Source organism: Heterodontus francisci, chromosome 8 (assembly GCF_036365525.1).
Source record: "Heterodontus francisci isolate sHetFra1 chromosome 8, sHetFra1.hap1, whole genome shotgun sequence".
Classification (NCBI taxonomy): domain Eukaryota; kingdom Metazoa; phylum Chordata; class Chondrichthyes; order Heterodontiformes; family Heterodontidae; genus Heterodontus; species Heterodontus francisci.
The window spans coordinates 24,635,763-24,659,704 of record NC_090378.1 but is presented as its reverse complement, the minus strand read 5'-3'; the positions used below and the strand labels follow the sequence as shown (position 1 = coordinate 24,659,704).

Here is a 23,942-nt window from a genome sequence, read left to right as displayed (position 1 = left end):
GAAACATAAGGTGCCTCACAACTCTTGCCATTCCATTTTATATGCAATGTACATTGGCATTACATAGCAAAAAACATTTTGGTGCATACAGCCTGAGGGGTTTTACACAGGTTCCAGACCCTCAGTATAAAGGCCTGCTACCCGTCCCGAGCCCGACAGGACTCAATGCCATGGGTTGGGTCGGGCTGCTCTTCCGGGTCCGGCCTTTGGGCTTGGGTCAGGTTGGGCTGGGTCTGAGTTGGGCCGGGCCGGGCCGGACACATACAACAAGTTAAGTGTTAAAAGTTAAAAACTTACCTGAGCTGTGAGTCCGGGACCTCAAGCAGGGAAACTAAGTCTGCGCAGTGAGCGTCTCTATGACGTCATCACACTCACGCTACAGCTTCCTGAATTTTGGGAGTCGGAAGGTGAGTAAAGGGAACATCCCGGAGGTTGGGCTCAGGGGGAATATGGAGGGACCCGGGTCCGATATGGTTCTGTCGGGTTTGGGTCAGTTTTTTTTTTAATGACTTGAGTAGGCCTTTACCTCGGTATACTATAGCAGGAGGACCTTGCACAGTAACCTTTCTCCATGTGCAGCCAGGTGGATGTCAGTGCAGCAGGAGGCGGGGCTATTTTGTCCTGCCATTGGCGGGCTAGTGACGCACACATGTACAGCCTTGACACAGGGGTTCGGGGATTGGGTTTAAGACGGAGGGGGCGGGGCAAGGCAGGTGATGACGTGCGTCTCGGGGCGGGGCAGCGCAGGTGATGACGCTCTGGGGGCGGGGCGGCTGTTGACGCCAGGCTGAGAGCGGGTGCAGCACTATGTCGGGAGGTGAGATGCTGATGGAGGGCGGCAAGCAGCTATTCGCTCAAGCCTCAGCCGTCTCCATTCACACCGGCAACATCGTCAATTGGAACCGGCTCAAGAAGAAGTGCCCAACATCACCGAGCGAGGAGGTGAGTGGGAGGCGGTGGAGCAGCTGCCCCCCTCTCCCGGCCTGACGGCCTCGGCCTGTCCACTCGCCTTGGCCCTTCACTCACTCTATCTCTTTCTCTCTCTCGCAGTTACAGGACTGTATTCGGGAGACTCTGAAGAAATGGTGCTCACAGGTTAGCCCCGAGCTGCTGAAGGTGAGTAAGTGTTTGTATTTACATTCAGTACTGCTTGCTTACAGCATCTCCCATTTATATAATGCCGGTAAAAGTGCCATTAGTGGCTGCTTCTGAGGGGAGTCGGTACTTGGAGTAAAACACGTTCTCAGAATGAGCCAGCACATACGAACATACTAATTAGGATCAGGAGTAGGCGACTCGACAGGTTTGAGCCTGTTCTGCCATTCAATAAGTTCATGGCTAAACTGATTACTCCACATTTCCACCTACCCCTGATAACCTTCCACCTCCTTACTTATCAAGAATCTATCTACCTCTTCCTTAAAAATATTCAAAGACTCTTCCACTGCCTTTTGAGGAAGAGAATTCCAAAGACTCACGACCCTCTGAGGGAAAATTTCTCCTCACTGTCTTAAATGGCTGACCCCTTATTTTTAAACAGTGACCCCAAGTTTAAGATTCTATCATAAGAGGAAACCTCCTTTCATATCAACCCTGTCAAGACCCCTCAGGATCTTATGTTTCAATCAAGTTGCCTCTTACTCTTCTAAATTCCAGTGATACAAGCCTAGCCTGTCCAACCTTTCCTTGTAAGACAGCCCACCCATTCCAGGTATTAGTCTAGTAAACCTTCTCTACTGCCTCCAATGCATTTACATCCTACCTTAAACAAGGAGACCAGTACTGTACATAGTGCTCCAGATGTGGTCGCACCAATGCCCTGTATAGCTGAAGCATAACCTCCTTACTTTTGTATTCAATTCCCCTCGCGATAAACGATAACATTCTATTAGCTTTCCTAATTATGTGCTGTACCTGCATACTAACCTTTTGCGATTCATGCACTAGGACACCCAGAGCCTTCTGCATCTCAGCTCCACAGTCTCACCATTTAGATAATATGCTTCTTTATTCACATAAGGAAGCCGTTTGGCCCATCGGGCCCTTGTTTTGATTGGACGATCCAATTAGTTCCACTTATGGGCATTCAACCAAGAGGTGCATATACCTACCGGGTACAGTTATACTCAAGATTTTTAGTGCGACAGACTAGTGGAAGACGTGGCTATTTAGATGTCAGCTGTGGCCCATTTGATAGCACTGGCTGAGTCAGAAGGTTACATTTATTTACATTTAGAGATACAGCACTGAAACAGGCCCTTCGGCCCACCGAGTCTGTGCCGACCATTAACCACCCATTTATACTAATCCTGCACTAATCCCATATTCCTACCACATCCTTACCTGTCCCTATATTCCCCTACCACCTACCTATACTAGTGGCAATTTATAATGGCCAATTCACCTGTCAACCTGCAAGTCTTTTGGCTGTGGGAGGAAACCGGAGCACCCGGAGGAAACCCACGCAGACACAGGGAGAACTTGCAAACTCCACACAGGCAGTACCCAGAATTGAACCCAGGTCGCTGGAGCTGTGAGGCTGCGGTACTAACCACTGCGCCACTGTGCCGCCCCTGGTTGTGGGTTCAACTCCCACTCCAGTAATGGAGTACAAAAATTAAGGCTGACACTTCAGTGCCATATGGAGGGAGTGCTACACTGTTGGAGGTGCTGTCTTTCAGATGAGATGTCAAAACCAAGGCTGTCTCTTCTTACTCAGATGGATGTAAAAGATCCTGTGGCACTATTTCAAAGAAGACCTTGGGTGGGGTGGGGTCTTCCAACTGACCTGGTCAAGATTTATTCCTCAATCAACCTTGCAAACACAGTTTATTGGGTCATTGCTGTTTGTGGGAGCTTGTGTGCAAATTGGCTGCTGTGTTTCCAATTGTGACTACGTTTCAAAAAGTGTTTCATTGGCTGTACAGTGCTTTGGGATGTCCTGAGATTGAGAAAGGTGCTGTATAAATACAAGTATGTCTTCTATTTATGTGTAAATATTACTGTTGTTAATGGTACATTTTAGAGCCAGTGCCACCTGAAAGTTTTTTCCTCCACTTAGTGTGTTTACATTTCTCACCTGAGCTGTCTGCTGCCCCATTGCTGATAGCTCTACATGTACAATAGGTTTCTACTTTCCCTTTACAAATCTGAAATAAAATCTTAATGTCTTTTTTCAGTTTTCCTCTCTACATAACAGCAAATCAGGTAGGGGAATCTCCCTTCAAGGTGATATTTTAATTTTCACTGCTTCTTGTGGAGACCAATTTCAGGGTTAACCCACTGTGCTACCCCAGTCTCCATTCCTGGGTCTACCCTATAACAGATTAGCTGAGGTAGTTTCCAGAACATTGCCCATGTATCAGCCTTGCTTGTCAGTGGCTTATTGTAATTTAGGTTATGATTTTGTATTCACTTTTGCAGCAGGAGTTTTAATTTATGCTGCTTCTGAGTTAGAAGGTTATGTGTTCAAGTTTTACTCAATTACTCAAGTACGTAATTAGGCAGACACCAGTGCAGGACTTAAGAATGCTGTGTTGGAGATGCTGTCTACCTGTTCCAGTGGTTCAGGTGGGCATTTCAAATCCCATGGTATCATCTGAATTTAATTTGGGTGTTCTAGTATTCTGGTTAAGATTTCTCCCTTGATAAACACCTCTGAAAACTTTTTATTTTGTTAACTGTTTTTGTGGCCTTGCTGATTGCGGTTCATTGGTCCTAAGTTCTTTGGGAAGGCCTGAGATGTGATATGCAGTATAAATGAACGTGTTTTCTTACCCAGCTGTACAATAGTAAACTGCTGTGGGTGTGTGCATATTAACTCTCCTGGTTGACTCTGTAACCATGGTGACTTGTGATGAAGTTAGTTGATTTCATGAAATGACAGCGTACACCGAATGTTATGTTCCTCTATATTCTGTCCTCGGGCTGGCAGTTCTTCAGTAATTTGCCTACTTGATTGCTCACAGTGAGCCAGAGCAGGATTGTCCAAGCTGTTTGTGTTCCTGGCTGCTTAGGTGCAAACTGTTGAACTTCGGTAGCCTCAAGTAAATCAGCATTTCCATTAATGTGCATACATGTGAAGTTGCAAGCTGTCATAGAAACATAGAAAATAGGAACAGGAGTAGGCCATTCGGCCCTTCTGGCCTGCTCCGCCATTCAAAAAAGATTATGGCTGATTCAGTCAGCTTTCTCCCCATATCCCTTGATCCCTTTGGCATTAAGAAATACATCTATCTCCTTCTTAAATATATTTAATGACTTGGCCTCCACTGCCTTCTGCGGTAGAGAATTCCACAGGTTCACCACCTGAGTGAAAAAATTTCTCCTCATCTCGGTTCTAAATGGCATAGCCTGTACCCTGTATCCTGAGACTGTGATCCCTGGTTCTGGACTCCCCAGCCATCGGGAACATCCTCCCTGCATCCAGCCTGTCTAGTCCTGTTAGAATTTTATAGGTTTCTATGAGATCCCCTCTCATTCTTCTAAACTCTAGTGAATATAGGCCTAGTCGACCTGATCTCTCCTCATACCTCAATCCTGCCATCCCAGGAATCAGCCTAGTAAATCTTCTTTGCACTTGCTCCATGGCAAGAGCATCCTTCCTCAGATAAGGAGACCAAAACTAGACACAATACTCCAGATGTGGTCTCACCAAGATCCTGCATAACTGCAGTAAGTCATCTTTGTTCCTGTACTCAAATCCTGTGGCAGTGGAGATCAACATACCATTTGCCTTCCTAACTGCTTGCGGCACCTGAATGCTTGCTTTCAGCAACTAGTATACAAGGACACCCAGGTCTCATTGCACCCTCCCCCTTTCCCAAGCCATCACCATCCAGATAATCTGCCTTTCTGTTTTTACAACCAAAGTGGATAACCTAACATTTATCCATGCATTTGCCTATTCGCCCAACTTGCCCTCATCACATTGGAGCCTCTTTGCATCCTCCTCACAGCTCACATTTCCCCCACCACCCCCAGCTTTGTTACATTTAGTTCCCTCACCCAAGTCATTAATATATATTGTGAATAGCTGGGGCCCAAGCACTGATCCTTGCGGTACCCCACTGGTCACTGCCTGCCACCCGGTAAAAGACCTGTTTATTCCTACTCTTTCTTTCCTGTCTGTCAACCAATTCTCAATCCGTGCCAGTATATTACCCCCAATCCCATGTGTTTTAATTTTGCACACTAACCTCTTATGTGGGACCTTATCAAAAGCCTTCTGAAAATCCAAGTACACCACATCCACTGGTTCTCCCTTATCTTTTCTACTAGTTACATCCTCCAAAAAACCTCCAGTAGATTTGTTAAGCATGATTTCCCTTTCGTTAAATCCATGCTGACTTTGTCCAATCCAGTTTGTCAGAAATATTTGTCTTCTGATGTAGGATTAATGTACCCCACAAAGTATCAGCACTATAAACCCTATCCAAAACACTGTGTCCGTGACATTCAAACAGCGAGTAAAAGTATGCTTGTAAATATACCTGAGTTATCTGGATCCTAGGTTATGTGCAGACTCCCTGAGCTGGAAAACAAATGTTGTTCATTTGTACCTGATGTTGCAAGAGAACCTGATCTTGCTGTTCATTCTCATCTTGAATCGACAGAGGGAGTGTCATGCTAGGCCCCCACCTGTCAAGAATGAGGCACATTAATTTTGTCATGAACATTGATTTTAAACTGTTACTGGAATGAGGGGAGGGCTTGTTGAACAGATCGGCTGTGGCTGGAAGGGACGTTTGCATATTGGCAGACGGTGTTTGGAAGGACAAAGCAGCCTTTCCCTGATAGTCAACCCACAATGGACTTTTGATCACCAGAAGTTGAAGGTGCGGAAACTGGCATTTCAGGTTGACTGCTATGATGGCTGAATACACAAATAGACATGGTCAAACCAGCTAGTCACATGACTAACCTGCTGGGCAACCTGATGTTTTTTTGAATTTGTACAAACAGTTTGGGCAGAAACCTGTTTGTGCCTGGACTGAGCAGATCACTCTCCTGTCTGCTCCCATCTCTTTCTCACAAGCCTCTGAATCCACTGAAGACACATGAACCCCAAGAGAGAAAAGTCTCCCATAGCGAACAAGGTTTAAGAAGAATACTGGGCCCCAACGAAAAGCAAGATCTACCTACAATCAGGGACTCTAAAGGGAGCTCAAAGTAACAACTCTTCAGATATTGCCTCAAGCTTTTCCACTTTATTTTTCTTCTCTTTACTGTCTCTATTTGTATGTGTGCATCCTGTATGCATATTAGCGTGGAGCGTGGTGTGTATCCGTGGGCGTTAACCAAACTAGAGTTTAAGATTAATAAATTTCAACTTTTCTTTAAACCTAAGAAAGCCTATTTGTGCTGATTTCTTGGCCTTACAATTGGAAAGCGGTGAACAAGGATTCAGCAAGGGGGAGCTAAAAACATGGTGTGTTTAAAATCAAACCCTGTTACAGTAAGACCAGGTGAAGGCTGAAAGGGAATCCTAGACACCTTTCTCACCTGGTCCTAACTCCACTCTAGCCCTGAGGTCAACTAACTCTGAATGCAGCAGTGATTGATTCCTGGGTTCTGCCATGTTTTCATGGCTCATTAATGCAGTGAATAATGCATCTACTTCTCTAATTTTCCAAATAATGCAGTGGTTGTGGATTATTTTCCCTACTAATGCCTTTTGTGTTTTGACACCTACACTTGTGAATTGGTTGCAGGAATGATGTTCAATGAGTAATACTCTGTTAAAAACAAAGTTGATGGATGGATTGCTATGGTGATTTTGAGCATATTTCTCTTCACTTTTTTTCCACTTTTGCTGGCCATGCTTGATGCACCAGTCAATGCAAGTGATATGTACTTTGCAAAATGGGCCTGTGATTAGCTTGGTTCTGCATTGACTTGCTATACGGTGTTGAAAGTAGTTGTATAATGAGCAGCTTCAAAAGCTTTAGATGGGCTCAAGGTTAGAAATGCATAAGAAATAGCTGGAAAATATTCTTGCTTATGTTCAGTATGACAACTCACTCTGAAGTTTTGTTTGTTCGATTGTGGGATATGGGCATTGCTAACAAGGCCATTATTTATTGCCCATGCTAATTGCCCTAGAGAAGGTAATGGTGAGCTACCTTCTTGAACTGCTGCAATCTAATGAAGGTATACCCACAGTGCTGTTAGGGAGGGTATTCCAGGATTTTAACCCAATGACAATGAAGGAATGGCAATATGTTTCCAATAAAAACAGAAAATGTAGCAATATGCAGCAGGTCTGGCAGCATCTATGGAGAGAGAAACCGTTTACATTTCAGGTCTGTGACTTTTCATCAGAAAGGTTCACGTGGTCTGATGAAAGGTCAGAGACCTGAAATGTTAACACTCCCCACAGATGCTGCTAGCACTGCTGAGTATTTCCAGCATTTTCTGTTTTTACTTCAGATTTCCAGCATCTGCAGTATTTTGCTTTTGATATGTTTCCAAGTCAGGATGGTGAACATGCAGATGATGGTGTTCCCGTGCACCTACCACCCTTGTCCTTCTTCTGGGTGGTAGCGGTAACAGGTCCAGGAGGTTCTGTCGAAGAAACCTTGGTGGGTTGTTGCAGTGCTTCTTGTAGATGGTACACACCCCTGCCATGGTGTGCCGGTGGTGGATGGGGTGCCAGAATGTTTTCTTCTTTTGTACTATTATGTAAAGATATGTTGTACTGATCCAAGTAAATCTGACCATAACTGTTCTGTATGTTCATTCACTGCGTAACAGGATTTGTATTGAGCCTTACCTCACCAAGTTGGTTCAGCGAGGCATATATATCTGGTTCAGGTGACAAGGGATTGAGACACCACCTTTGTCTCTTCCTGGGTTATGCTTTTGTACAAACAAATACAGAGAAATGTGACTCAAATCCACAGAAGTAAAATATGAAGATGTTTATGGGAGTGATTGACGTCACTGAACCTGAGAAGGTATCGTTGGGAAACCCAGACTATTGCACTGGTTGAATTTAAACATATCTCTATATACATATGCAGCGCTGCAGCTTCGACTCATACTGCAGCATTAATTTCATGTCATGTATGCTGGAATGGTGATGGGGGCCAAGTTCTGCTCATATAAAAATAAAAGCAACAGCAGCAGATTGAGTAAAAGTTCATGTATAATACAGGCTGCATGCAGTTCTTAAATTATGTTGAATTTCTTGATCCCGTATTCAGCACCATTTTGATGTGAAAATGCTAAAAGTTTAATGTTCACTGATAGGTCGTGATTTTATGTGGCCCCCTGAGGCGGGGTCGGAGGCAGGGGTACGGAGTATGGTGATTTGGGGGGGTGGGCAGAGGGACTGTCACTAAGCAATACTCCAGGGGGTGGCTAGGCCGACAACAGCCTTCTCACCCAGAGGCCAATTAAGGGCAGCTTTCCACGCCACTGGGATCTTACTATCAGCAGGAGGTGCCTCTGCCTCATGGGGAGGGTGCCTTATAATGCAAGGCATGCACCCTGCAGGGTTGGGGCGGGTGGGGTCCCTCCTCCATGGGCCTTCTGTGGTCCACTGAGGAACCTCGCCAGGAGCCACTTTACCCCCCCCCACTCCCGCCCAGGACCCCCCCTCCCACCTGGACTGCATGACTATCCCCCATCACTGGGGCCTTCCGGACTGTCCCCAACAGCCTCACCTTACCTGAGGTCTGGGGTTCCAGCTCTGGACCTGGGTCCAAGGCCTCTGCAGTACTGGCAGTGGCCACCGCTCCTGGGATGATAGGTAACATTCACACCGCGCGAGTGCCAGACAATGACAGTCTCAAACAAGAGAGAATCTTACCATCTCCCCTTAATGTTCAATGGCATTACCATCACTGAATCACCCACTCAACATCCTGGGGGTTGCCATTGACCAGAAACCGAACTGGACCAGCCATTATAAATACTGTAGCTACAAGAACAGGTCAGAAGCTGGGAATTCTGCAGCAAGTAACTCACCTCTTGACTCCCAAATGCCTCTCCGCTATCTACAGGGCCCAAGTCAGGAGTGTGATGGAATACTCTCCACTTGCCTGGATGGATGCAGCTCCAACAACACTCAAGAAGCTCAATACCATCCAGGACAAAACAGCCCACTTGATTGGCAGCCCATCCACCATCTTCAACATTCACTCCCTTCACCACTGACACACAGTGGTAGCAGTGTGTACCATCTACAAGATGCACTGCAGCAATTCACTAATGCTCCTTTTATCAGCACCTTCCAAGCCTGTGACCTCTACCATCTAGAAGGACAAGGGCAGCAGATGAATGGGAACACCACCACCTGCAAATTCCCTTCCAAGCCACACATCATCCTGACTTGGCACTATATCGCCATTCCTTCACTATCGTTGGGTCAAAATCTTGGAACTCCCTTCCTGACAGCACTATGGGTGTACTACACTGCATGGAATGCAGCAGTTGAAGAAGGAAGCTCACCACCACCTTCTTGTGGGCAATTAGGGACGGGCAATAAATTTTGGCCTAGCCAGCGACGCCCACATCCCATGAGCAAATTAAAAAATAACACTGAGCTGCTGGCCCTCTGGCTGGCAGCTCTTGGAGGTGGGATCCTCATCTTTAAAGAGACGGGGATCCCGGCTCCTGAAACTTAAATTTAAAATTACTGGAGGATCGTTCTTGGGTGTACAAAAAGGCAGAGACGAACTTTCCCTGCCTTTTCGGCCTGGCGCCGAGAGCCCCGCCACCAACACAAAATCCAGCCCGTGATGCTGCAGAAACTTGGTGCTGATTTATTTTAATAACTGGAATCTTTGACCCCAGGTTGAACTTTGGACCTTCTGTTGTGTGACTCTCTCTCATTTGTCTGCATTTACCAGTTACTCTGGGGAAGCCATTGTTAACTTTCAATGGAAAGGTGAGTATTGATGAAGGCATTTAGCTTCTAATGTAGGTGGCTGTAATACATATCCTTCACCCATTCCAAGAAGAAAAGATCATGAGGACTTTGATAAACTAATCAATTTTTGCCAAACCACTACAGGCAGCACAAAGCATTGTTCAGCAGCAATAGTTGTTTCCTGGGTCTACTCTCCAAATTTATTTCTTTTTTTGGTTTGTTGCAGGAGCCACCTGCTACGTTGGAATGTACCATAACTCAGGATGTAGACTCAATAAGCCCTGAGGAGAGAGAGGAAGTGAAAGTGTCAGGTAATGTTGCAGGATAAGGCCCAGATATTCACGGGGAGGTTGTGGGGGCCTGTGTCAGTGGCTCAGAAAGCAGAGGTCCTGCTGAATTCAGCAGCAAGACCTCAGAGTTTTTTTTATTCTGTTTCCCGCCCCACAGCTGGCCAGATTGAGGGGCTGCCGGGCAGGAAAGCTTGCAGTACAAGGCAGCTGCTGGAGACGGACCCTGGCAATCAAGAAGATCAGGAATCAGTGGGGTTGCTGGAATTGAGGGAGAGATCTTAGTTGGGGATGTGTGGGGGTGGAGTGGGGTAAGTCCTAACAGTTTCCTTGGGGTGCCGGAGGTAAGCACTCCTGCTACTCTGAACAATGCTGGAAAAGCCCTTACCTGCTTGATCTGGCAGCTCCCTACTCTCTAGGCTTCCTGAGCCCAGGAAACCTGACCTGTAGCTGTTAAATTGAAATGACTGCCAAATCTGAGGAGTGCAGCCTCGTTAGCATATTAAAATCACTAACCCATCTCTCCGGAGCAGGTTTCTCAGTGCCCTCAAAGCCATCTCAGTTAAGCCACAAGTAAGCACATTCATGACAAGTTGGGGTCAGGTTTATTCGTCTGCACTCCCTCCCTGGCCATATCTCTATCAAGGTGGAGGAATTAAAATTCTCTCCTAAAGCATTTGACGATGGCAACTTTTTCTCTTTCTTTTCTCCTTCTCCTCTCCTTCTCCCTCACATCTTTGTCCCTTCCACTGGATTGTTCCATCCTCAGTAAAAAGGCAGCACAGTCTAGCCTTCCAACTTTGCAAATGTTGTAAACTCTTAACAAGTCCTAGAGGAAGGAACAAACCTGGTCACTCTTCACTTACTCCAGTTGTGATGTATTCATATTTTAATAACTATTGACGCATTTAAGGGATAGCTAAATAAACATGAGAGAAAGGAACAGAGGGTACACTGATAGGGTGAGGTGGTGGGAGGAGACTCGTGGAGCATAAACACTAGCAAAGACCTGTTGGATGGAATGGTCTGTGTAATTTGTGTGAAAAATACATGACACCTCCTCCAGTACTAATCCTAAATTTATGCTCATTACCAATGTACTGACTGGAAACTTTTCACTGTTTATTTACCCTATAATAACCTTTAAATTAATGCAGTTCTAGTTTTCAAGTCTCATTATAACCTATATTTTAGTGTTTGTCTGGTGAATCTGTTCTCTTTCCAAGCTCCAATAATCACTGCTGCAGCTGTGGCCTAACCAATGATGAATGTGTACAGTACATCTCTTCATTGTTTTTGTATTCGATATCCCTTTATGTTGAACCCACTTTCCTTTTTTATGAATCTTCAGCTTTCAATATCTATCTACACCCTTGAATCTCTACTGCATTTCATTGAGAGATTTGCTATCTAGGGTATAGGAACATAGGAGTGGGCCATTCAGCCCATCGAGCCTGCCTCGCCATTCAATAGGATCATGGCTGATCATCCACTTCAATGTCTGTTTCCCACTCTATCCTCATATCCCCTTATGTCATTTGTATTTAGAAATCTGTCAATCTCTGCTTTAAACATACTCAATACTGAGCTTCCACAGCCCTCTGGAGTAGAGAATTCCAAAGATTTACAACCCTCTGAGTAAAGAAATTTCTCCTTTTCTCTGTCCTAAGTGGCTTCCCCCTTATTTTGAAATTGTGTCCCTTGGTTCTAGACTCCCCAACCAGGGGAATCATCTTACCTGTATCTACCCTGTCTATCCCTTTAAGTATTTTGTAGGTTTCAATGAGATTACCTCTCATTCTTTGAAACTCTAGAGAATACAGGCCCAGTTTCCCCAATCTCTCTTCATAGGACAGTCCCGCCATCCCGGGAACAAGTCTGGTGAACCTTCGTTGTGCTCCCTCTATGGCAGTAATATCATTCCTAAGTTAAGGGGACCAAAACTGCACACAGAACTCCCCAGTGCTATCTAACCAAGGTTCTACACAATTGAAGCAAGACTTCACTACTCCTGTACTCAAATCCTCTTGCGATAAAGGCTACCACACCATTAGCCTTCTTAATTGCTTGCTGCACCTGCTTGTTTGCTTTCAGTGACTTATTGATAAGGACACCCAGGTCCCTTTGTACATCTACGCTTTCTAATCTCTTACCATTTAAGAAATACTCTGCACATCTGTTCCTCCTACCAAAGTGGATAACGTCACATTTTTCCCACATTATATTCCATCTGCCACTTTCTTGCTCACTCACTAGGTCTGTCCAACTCCCCTTGAAGCTGCTTTGCATCTTCCTCACAACACACATTCCCACCTAGTTTTGTGTTATCCGCGAGCTTGGAAATATTACATTTGGTCCCCGCATCCAAATCATTGATATATATTGTGAACAGCTGGGGCCCAAGCACTGATCCCTGCGGTTCCCCACTAGTCACAGTCTGCCAATGCGAGAATGACCCATTTATTCCTACTCTGTTTTCTGTCTGTTAACCAATCCTTAATCCATACCAGTATATTACCTCCTATCCCATGTGCTTTAATTTTGCCAATCAACCTCCTGCGGGGGACTTTATCAAAAGTCTTCTGAAAATCCAAGTATGTCACATTCACCGACTCCCCTTTATCAATTCTGTTAGTAACATCCTCAAACAAACTCCAACAGGTTCATCAAACATGATTTCCCATTCATAAATCCATGTTGGCTATGCCCAATCAGATTATTATTATCCAAGTGTCTATTTATCTCATGTATATTTTTTGTTTTTCCTAAAAATGTACACGCTGTTAAACTGCATTTTCCACCTAATTGTGCATTCCAAGTTGCAGTTAATAAAAGTTTCTAACTTGCACTGCCCCAATCAGTAAAGTGGAAGCAAACACAGGCAACTTCATCAATAACACAGAGACAAAATTAAACCAGGAATTAAATGTTACCTGGGTGCCCAGTAGAGGTGTGACCTGCAGGTGCAACTTTTTTTTTGTTAAAATATTTTGAGGGGCGTTTCTTTTTTTTTTACTGTTTTGCTATCTTTGCATTTATCTGTTGATTCACTGTCTGCAATCTTTTGCAAGCTACAAAAAGCCAGTTAACAGGAACCTTTATCTGTTGCATTAGTCAATAACTTGCAATTGTTTTTTATATGCAGCAAAGCTTTTTCTCAGTGACCCTGACTCCTCAGGCATCAAGGATGCTGTGAAAAAAGGTAAGTGCCAAAATTGAGGTATCTGGATTTTTGTTTGCTCTTCAGTGTACTTGTTATATTTGCATCCTTTTTAAATGAACATTCAACATGTTTAGAAATAATCTAACCAGCTGCAGTGTGGGTCAATGGGAATTTATTCGAATGATATATATATCAGCTTAGTAATGGTGAGAACAGTGATCTAGAGAATCTATACTGGATGCTAGTAGTTACCATGTTTTATACAATAACTGTGGATTCTCCAGCTGTCGATGCAACTGTTCCTGACTATTGCAGACTGACCCACGTGAGCAGCTTTCACTGTGCTGCTGCTAACCTCTGGCAAATAAAACATCATCTCAATGCAAACAATTAATTATACAACTCATCAAAGTTTTTCACAGCAAAAATTCTAAATCAATCTCTGAACCCAAGATTCTTGCACTTCATATGCTGTACATCTCGCATCAATTAAAGGCTAGTCTGTTATGTTTGTAATAAAAACAGAAAATGCTGGAAATACTCAGCAGGTCACAGCTCTGCTGGGCACCTACATCTATGTAATTCCTGGTTTAATTTTGTCTGTTTTTGATGAAGTTGCCTGTGTTTGCTTCTACTTTACTGATTGGGGCAATGAAGAGAGGAACAGAGTTAACATTTCCAGTCGCTAACCTTTCATCATAACTGGTAGAATTTGGAGATACTGCCAGACCTGCTGAGTATTTCCAGCATTTTCTATTATTTAATTCCAGCATCCACAGTATTTTGCTCTGCTCTTTGTGTTGAGGAGCTTTGTGTTGAGGTGTTTAAATATTTGTCTGTAATATTCTTGTTCCAAATTCAGTGCTATTATATGTTGCAGTTGCCAACACTGTTTGTGCTTGGAACAGCTCTGAAGCTAGCTCAGGAGTGCTCAAATCCCAAATGGTTTAGTGCTGCTGAGAACATTTGCAAATGATTTGTTTCCTGGTAATTTTTAATGCATTAAATTAATATTCTCCAACAAGCACTACCATCTTCCTTTGCACTAAGTATGATTCCACCCAGCGGAGAGTTTTCCGCCTGATTCCCATTGACTCCAGTTTTGCTAGGGCTCCTTGATGCCGTACTTGGTCAAATGCTGCCTTGATGTCAAGGGCAGTCATGCTTGCCTCACCTCTGGAGTTCAGCACTTTTAGCCATGTTTGAACCAAGGCTGTAATGAGGTCAGGTGCTGAGTGGCCCTGGTGGAAACCAAATAGAGTGTCACTGAACAGGTAATTTCTCATTTGGTTATTGATATGGTTATTCGGGTTATTGTCATTTTGACAATTTCCAGTTTCCTGGCCCTAACTGCCTCCTCTTCACTATGGGCATCCAATCTCTCTACACCTCCATCCTCCACCAGGACGGTTTGAGGGCTCTCCGCTTCTTACTTGAACAGAGGCCCAACCAGTCCCCATGCACCACAACTCTCCTCTGCCTGGCTGAACTTGTTCTCACATTAAACAACTTGTCCTTCAACTCCACTCACGTCCTTCAAGTAAAGTTTTTGCTGTGGGTGCCTGTATGGGTCTTGGTTATGCCTGTCTTTTTGTGGGATATATCGATCATTCCTTGTTCCAGTCCTATTCAGGCCCCCTCCCCCAACTCTTTTTCTGGTACATTGATGACTGTATCAGTGCTGTTTCCTGCATCTGCCCTGAACTGGGAAACATTATCAACTTTCCTTCCAATTTCCATCCTTCTCTCTCCTTTACATGGTCCATCTCCGACACTTCCCTTCCCATCCTCGACCTGTCTGACTCCAACTCTGGGGATAGGCTGTCTACTAATATTCATTATAAGCTCATCAACTCCCACAGTTACCTCGACTACACTTCACACCCTGCCTCCTGTAAGAACTCCATTCCATTCTCCCAGTTTCTCCATCTCCGACGCGTCTGCTCTGATGATGCAACCTTCCACAACAGCGCTTCTGATATGTCTTCCTTTTTCCTTAACCGAGGATTCCCCCCACTGTGGTTGACGGGGCCCTCAACCGTGTCCGGCCCATTTCCCGCACCTCTGCTCTCACCCCTTCCCCTCCCTTCCAGAACTGCGACAGGGTTCCCCTTGTCCTCACTTTCCACGCCACCAGCCTCTACATCCAAAGGATCATCCTCCGCCATTTCCACCACGTCCAGCGTGATGCCACTACCAAACGCATCTTACCCTCCCCTCTCCTGTTAGCATTCCGAAGGGATCGTTCCCTTCGCAACTTCCCTGGTCCACCCTTCCCTTACCCTACGATACCTCGTCCCCTTCCCACGCAATCGCGAAAGGTGTAATACCTGCCCTTTTACCACCTATCTCCTCACTATCCAAGGTCTCAAACACTCCTTTCAGATGAAGCAGCGATTTACTTGTACTTCTTTCAATTTAGTATACTATGTTTGCTGCTCACAATGCCGACATCTCTACGTTGGAAAGACCAAACGCAGATTGAGTGACCGCTTTGCGAAACACCTCCTGCGTGGTCCGAAACAGACCCCGAGCTTCCTGTCGCTTGCCATTTCAACACATCCCCCTGCTCTCATGCCCGCATCTCTGTCCTGGGATTACTGCAGTGTTCCAGTGAACATCAATGCAAGCTCGATGAACAGCACCTTATTTACCAATTAGGCACACTACAGCCTACCAGACTGAACATTGAGTTAGTAATTTCAGAGCATGGCGGGTCTGCCTTTTTTTTAGTTTTACTTTGTATTTTTTATTTTTATTTCATTTTATTCTAGTTTGTTTTATTACACTTTTTTTAACTATGTGCCTACCTGCTTTTTTTTTCATGTTTTGCTTTTGGCTAGGGCTTTCATTATTCTGTCATTTAGCACCTTCTCTGCACTAACGCTTTGTATTTAACCACACCATTAACACATTCTTTGTCTTTTGCCCCATGACCTCCTTGTCAGTTATTCTCTGTAACCCTCTGTCCTATCAACACCTTCCCATTTGTTCTCTTTTGCCCCACCCCCACGTTATTTGCTTAAAACCTATTACATTTCTAACCTTTGCCAGTTCTGATGAGGGTCACTGACCTGAAATGTTAACTTTGCTTCTCCCTCCACAGATGCTGCCAGACCTGCTGAGTATTTCCAGTACTTCTGGTTTTATTTCAGATTTCCAGCATCTGCAGTATTTTGCTTTTATTTTGGGTTATTGTTCAGCACATGCCACTTGATAGCACTATCGACGACCCCTTCCATCATTTTACCGATGATCGAGAATAGACTGATGGGGCGCTAATTGGCCGAGTTGAATTTGTCCTGCTTTTTGCGTACAGGATATAGCTGGGCAATTTTTCACATTGCCAGGTAGATGCCATGTTATAGCTGTACTGGAACAGCTTGGCTAGGGGTGTGACAAGTTCTGCAGCACAGATCTTCAGTACTATTGCTGGCATGTTGTCAGGACTCATAGCCTTTGCAATATCCAGTGTCTTCAGTCATTTCTCTATCATGTGGAGTGAATCGGATTGGCTGAAGACTGGCATCTGTGATGCTGGGGACTTCAGGAAGAAGCCGAGATGGATCATCCACTCGGCACTTCTGACAGAAGATTGTTGCAAATGCTTCAGCCTTATCTTTTGCACTGATGTGCTGGGCTCCCCCATCATTGAGAATGGGAATATTTTTGGAGCCACCGCCTCCAGTTAGGCTTAGACCTGATCTGTTGGTTGTGGGATTGCTTAGCTCTGTCTATCGCATGCTGCTTATGCCGTTTGGCGAGCAAGTAGTCCTGGGTTGTAGCTTCACAGTTGACAACTTATTTTGAGGTATGCCAGGAATGCCCTCCTGCACTCTTTATTGAACCTTTGTGATGACATTTGCAGTTAATTAGTAAAATTTTGCTGCAGTATGTTTTTCTAAAACCTGGACCTTGTATAAACATTTAACAAACCTGCTTGCTCTCATCTGTTAAGCGGTGGTTCTTGAAATCTGTTTTCTGGGAAAATGTTGTATTATGACTGATTTGCAGGGCCAGTTCTCTTTTGAAAATGTTGCTGTATTTGAAGGACACAATAAACATGTGTTTTAGAATGGAGATACTGCTAGCTAGTATTAATATAACAAGGACTACTACTGTGCTCACATTATAATATTTTACTGATTACAAGAGCCAGGCCAGGTGGCTGCAGTAGTTCTTGCCTTCTGAGTACTTCTACATGGCTTATTTGCCTGCTTGTGTCATATTCACTTGCTGTAGCTGTCTTTTATGTGAAGGAGGATACTGTGTTTTTGGTTCCTAGTGGTTTGCACTCCTTTCTTTTTAAAACAACAACTCGCAATGTACATTGTGTTAGTAATTTAACATGGCCAGGAGTTTTCTACAGGTAACATTCATGATCTCAATTGGCAGCATGCCAATAAGCAAATCTATTTCCATGCCTTTTTTGAACTGCTTTTCCAAATGCTGAGGCTTAAATTGTTTTTAATGGGATAGTAGCCATAATGTTTGCATACTGGAAAAGACATCAGTTACTGCATCAGTCTCTGGAAAAATCTGTTAGTGATCAAGATACTTAAACCCATTTGAAATTAAATTTGATCATTTGTGACATTTGTAAATGACCACTCAGCTGTTAAAAGGTGCTTGCCATTACTGTGTTTTATTAGTCCTTACTATTCTCTTCTAAACTGCAGATATACAGGGAAAGTGCCAGATGCCCTGTAAATTTATTTTCCAGTATTGTCAAAGCTTCCAATATTTTGTCCCTTGGGTCTTTTTCCCCTGCAGAGATTACTGCTCGCTTATATTATTTATAAGGTAAGCTTCCTCTTGACAGTCAGCAATCTTCTATTCTACTAAGAATGTTTCTCAAGTGTTGCTGTTTTCAAATGCTATTTCTGTTTTTACTAGCTATCTGTTTTTGATTAGGAGAAAAGAGGTACCAATAACAGTCAAAGTTTAAAATGTTTTCTAGGAAGTAATCTGAAATTTGTATTTAATGCAGCTTGTTCAGCACTTGCAGTGTCACAGCTGGATTCTGTGATAATTGCTCCTCCTCCACTCGAAGATGGAGCCAGTCTTTCTCTCTCTCATCTGCAACCATATTGGGAAGAACTGGAAACTCTTGTTCAAAGTCAAAGCATTGCAGCAATTGGTACCTCTGATTTGGATAAAGTACTTTTAGAGCAACTCTATCAGTGGGCTCAGGTAATAGCAGGTTGATATTCTTGGATAAAGTTCTGTCCAGTGTTCCTCTTAGCTGTGTGGGTGCAGCCACATTGCCATCTGGAATGTACTGCACAGTGCAATAAACAGGCTGCACACAATGAAACAAAGAAAATAGGAGCAGGATTAAGCCATTCAGCCCTTCGAGCCTGCTCCGCTATTCATTATGATCTTGGCTGCTGATCAACTCAGTGACCTGTTCCCGCTTTCCCCCATATTCTTTGATCCCTTTTGCTCCAAGAGCTATATCTAACTTCTTCTTGAAAACATACAATGATTTGGCCTCAACTGCTTTCTGTGGTAGCGAATTCCACAGGCTCATCACTCTCTGGGTGAAGAAATTTCTCCTCATCTCAGTCCTGAAAGGTTTACCCCGTATCTTTAGACTATGACCCCTGGTTCTGGACTCCCCCACCATCGGGAACATCCTTCCTGCATCTACACTGTCAAGTCCTGTTAGAATTTTACAGGTTTCTATGAGATTCTCCCCGCCCCCCTTCACTCTTCTGGACTCCAGCAAATATAATCCTAACCGACTCAATCTCTCCTCATACGTCAGTCCCGCCATCCCAGGAATCGGTCTGGTAAACCTTCGCTGCACTCCCTCTATAGCAAGAACATCCTTCCTCAGATAAGGAGACCAAAACTGCTCACGATATTCCAGGTGTGGCCTCAGCAAGGCCCTGTATAATTGCAGCAAGACATCCCTGCTCCTATACTTGAATCCTCTCACATACCAACATACCATTTGCCCTTTTTACCGTCTGTTGCACCTGCATGCTTACCTTCAGTGACTGGTATACGAGAACACCCAGGTCTCGTTGCATATTCCCCTCTCTGTTTATAGCCGTTCAGATAATCTGCCTTCCTGCTTTTGCTACCAAAGTGGATAACCTCACATTTATCCACATTATACTGCATCTGCCATGCATTTACCCACTCATTCAACTTGTCCAAGTCACCCTGAAGCCTCTCTGCATCTTCCTCACAACTCGCCCTCCCACCCAGTTTTGTGTCATCTGCAAATTTGGAGAAAAATGAGTGTTAACACTGGTTCTGTCTGTAGACTTGAGGACTAATAGATTTGCTGCTGCTTTAAAAATTCTCCTCATCCTTTGAGTTTGTTAGAAATAGCTGTATTCATCCTGCTTTTATGATTCAATATTTGGCATTAAAATTGTTGGATGCACTGGATTGAGTTGGGGAAACTGGCCAGGGTTTCCATTCCTGATTGCTGTCCAGTGATCTCGGCTGGAATTGTGCATGTGATCACTGGAAAATGATGGGAACAGCTTGGCTCAGTGCTCCCAGATTTAATTCTTGATCTGGTTGGAGTTAACCGACCTCAACTGGGATGTGAATGGTAAGAGTGGCCAAAGTTTTTGCTCTTGATAATTATTCAGTGCTTTGTGCTGGAAAATGTGGTCGTAAGCATAGATTGCAGTCAGATCAAACTTGTTCGTGATGTCTCCAATTGAATAGCTTCTGAAATTCAGTGAGCTCAGGCTGGAGGTTGGCAATTCCTGACTAGAAATGGTTTGGAAATGCTTCACTTTCAGAAGTGGGAGCATGGAGATTGACGGTACAAAAATATTATCTCCATCTGAGATTTGGTTACTTATACTGTACTTAATAATGAAATAGAAAATGGGAGATTATGTTTAGATCAAGATTTTTAGTTTGATTAGGAACTACAAACACTGCAAATTCAACAGAGAATAGTTTGGTGCACTAGAGTTCAAAAATTGCATCAGTGTGTTTACCCAGTATTGCCTGTAACTCTTCATTTTTCCACCCTTCCACCTTTCCCCCCCCCCCCCCCTGCCATGTCTAGGTAAAACCTAGCAGCAACCAAGTAAATTTAGCTTCCTGTTGTGTGATGCCACCAGAGCTTACTGCCTTTGCTAAAGAATATGACATACAGCTGCTGACTCACAGTGACCCTAAAGGTAAGATGAGTGAGAGTGTGTGTGTATATCTGTACACCTGATATGCAGACTCTATAACAGATGTTCAGCGTGTGAGATAGGTGCTGGTTGCAGCTTGCCCTTGGGGGTGAGTGGGGATCTGCTCGATCAGTTTCTGTTTATTTTTTTTCTTTTCTTTTGTTCTTTCCTGAAGTTGCCGGTTCTGCTGGGATTTATTTCTGCTGGTGTCTTCCGGTCTTTGCTAAATAATCAAATGTGAGCCAGGGAGGTGTCTCAGCATAGTATTTGACTATTGGAAATACCACAGCTGAGTGCAGATCATTCCCTCAGCAGACATCCAGATATATATGGCAGGGACCCTGTCTGAATATTCTCTCCAGAATCATTTTAGCATTGTTGAAATGCTGTGTTTTTCCAAATATATTCAACTGTGTGTTCTAGTGGTTCAAATAGACTTCAAGATGCTGTGGGACTAAGAAAAGTATGCAGTTCTCCTTATGTCCTGGCCAACATTGCACCTTCAAATACCACCAAAAAAAAACAGGTTAACTAATTATTTACTGCATCGTGTTTGTGGAATCTTACTGTGCACAATAGCAAGTTCACCACCACCTTCTCAAGGGCAACTGGAGTTAGGCAATAAATGCTGGCCTTACTAGCGATGTCCATGTATATTCCAAGAATGATTTTTTAATGTACCTACATAAATTGCTACATTTCAAAGTAATTCTTTGTAAGTGAAGTGGTTTGGATTGTTTTGAGAGACTTTAAAAGGCATTAAATAAGTACAAGTCTTTATTTTATTTCCTAAAGCACAACCACTGAGCTGTTTGCACTAAATGTCTCATTTCTCTTTTTTTTTTTCTTTTAAGAATTGATACCCATGTTAAGTTTTCAAGAGGCTGTAATTGCCAGCATTCAAGACAATCTGGCATATGAATGGATAACGAAGTGGGTGCTGCGCTATTCAGTAATTGTTAAAAGCAGAGGAATTATTAAGTCCAAGGGCTACCTTGTATATGCTAAAAGAATTCATTACTAGGATCATCTTTGAGAAGCCAGCTGATTGGAATAGCACTTTTATAAACCAATTTATGCATGATACGCAAAGGAAGAAATCCTAGAAGCTGCACTATTGACCAAATGCCTTTTGATCCTTTTTGATGATTTATTACTGGGTCCAAGACGAATTTAAAGGAAATAAATTCAGTTGAAAAGAATGCATTGCAAAGCCAGATTGTGTTTTGCATATTGTATACTGTTTCTAATTGTTGATTTAACTGGCTATTCTGTTAAATTCCTTTTTTTTTTCTTTTAAGTATTTTTGCTTTAAAGATGTGAAGAATGTATTTACTTTTTGTCGTTCATATACTTTTTGGGGGAACAAGATATGATTACTTGTTCAAAAGACACTAACACAAATAAAATAAAAAACTTTCAGACATATGCAGATTTGTGGTCTACAGCTTACCTGGACAAGCTTCAGACTGAACCCTTGAGTTAAAATGTGCTGTTAGCAAATGCCTAAGTCATTGCTATTTGTGCAGCTAAACTTTTTCCATTTTCGAGTAGTTTTCATTAAGCTAATTTTCCAAGTACTAAACCCATGCTACTGAGTCAACATTATAAAATATTGGGTTATGGTGTACAAAGCAGTAATGTTTTAGAAAATAACATTTTATCTTTTTTTGAAGGCTTACTGTTATGTGTCAGGAAAACCTTGCTAATGTACAGTTATTTGTGATGGAGTGAAACATTTCCAACTCCCTCACACATGCCTATCTCAAATTTTCCACTATCTTCAGATCAGCTAAGAGAAGAATGTGTTTGAATGTGTGAATTCCAATGGTATGTTAAGGATAGACAAGTGGATTCTGCTGCTTGCTGAAGAAAGGCCGCTGAATAACATCAGGCCAGACCCTCTTGGTTTTCAGCAAATTACTGACTTCTCTTGTGTATTTTATTAATACCATATGTATTACTATTTTTCATAGTTTATTGTAAAGAAATTAAGGCAATACATAATTGCTTTATGTGGTAACATGTCATCACTAAAAATTGTTGCATTCCCTGCCACATAGCATTACTGTACTGTGATGCAGTCATTTGATAGTTGGTGAGTTCATTGCCTAGGTTAACTGACTTGGACATCATGAAATAGTGGAGTACAGAGTAAAGTTGGTTGTCGAGCAGTAGATTATACTGAGTGGAGCTGAGCAGTAGTGGCAGGGGATTCACTAGAGGCTCCTTTATTGGGTAAAGTACAGTGCTGCAGTCTGCTTGCAATTGGTGGGATGGATGACAGTTTAATATGCTGTCATCTTTCTGTATGCATGAGTGCATCATGTGAGCCCTGTGATTTGGGGAGCAGGGGCTTTTGTAGAAAAAGTCACATTCAAAAATAATTAAACCACAAAGCGATATTCAACCTACACGTTCATCTACTTGCTGCTCTTGAAGAAAATCTTGACCATAAATCATGGGGATGCCATTCTGGAGCATTATCCTTAACAAAAGTTGATTTTGAAATTGTAACTTGGGGCCACTTTTGGCCATAACTTATTGCTTTTTTTAAACTATCAACTTTGTGCTTAACATGTTTAGGCTAAAGTACTTTATAAGCTTGAATGTATAGTAGTTCTAATTAAATGGTACATATCTGGAAATAGTAAATCTATGAAATGTTATATTTTGTTTACTTGTCTATGTAATGGATTTGAGGTGATTTGCACATTAAAAGGGTGATCTTAAATGCCTTACTGATGTTTCTGTTCCATGTGTTTTGCATTTGTACTAAGTTCAGAAACAGACTTCGTTCCCTTAACTTAGGGAGGATATTATCGCCCTAGTGGGAGTGCAACGAATGTTCACCAGACTTGTTCCTGGGATGGCGGGACTGTCCTATGAAGAGAGATTGGGGAGACTGGGCCTGTATTCTCTAGGGTTTTGAAGGATGAGAGGTGATTTCATTGAAACCTACAAAATACTTAAAGGGATAGACAGGGTAGATGCAGCTAAGATGTTTCCGCTGGTTGGGGAGTCTAGAACCAGGGGACACAATTTCAAAATAAGGGGGAAGCCACTTAGGACAGAGATGAGGAGACATTTCTTTACTCAGAGGGTTGTGAATCTTTGGAATTCTCTACCCCAGAGGGCTGTGGAAGCTCAGTCATTGAGTATGTTTAAAGCAGAGATTGACAGATTTCTAAATACAAATAACCTAAAGGGATATGAGGATAGTGTGGGAAAAAGGCATTGAAGTGGATGATCAGCCATGATCATTGAATGGTGGGGCAGGCTCGATGGGCTGAATGGCCTACTTCTATGTTCCTAGACACTTTTTAAAGGGATCTGTATGTGCTAAGTGCTGTTCTGCAGTGTTGCTGAACTGAGTCGAAGGACATGCTGCTTTTTAATAAGGGTGTTCTTAATGTGATGGGTAGCTTAACAGCAAGTAGGGTTGACACTTGTGGGAT

At 43.2% G+C, this 23,942-nt stretch overlaps 1 protein-coding gene across 1 annotated transcript; it reads left to right on the top strand.

Moving 5' to 3' along the window:
- Positions 1 to 749: 749 nt before the first annotated feature.
- On the top strand, positions 750 to 23,218 carry gclm (glutamate-cysteine ligase, modifier subunit). The gene is made up of 7 exons (XM_068036819.1): positions 750 to 942; positions 1,051 to 1,116; positions 10,104 to 10,188; positions 13,310 to 13,366; positions 18,318 to 18,520; positions 20,373 to 20,487; positions 21,339 to 23,218. Exons 1-7 carry the CDS (start codon positions 808 to 810, stop codon positions 21,506 to 21,508), a joined length of 831 nt encoding a protein of 276 aa, XP_067892920.1. The 5' UTR covers positions 750 to 807; the 3' UTR covers positions 21,509 to 23,218.
- The last annotated feature ends 724 nt before the right edge of the window (positions 23,219 to 23,942 follow it).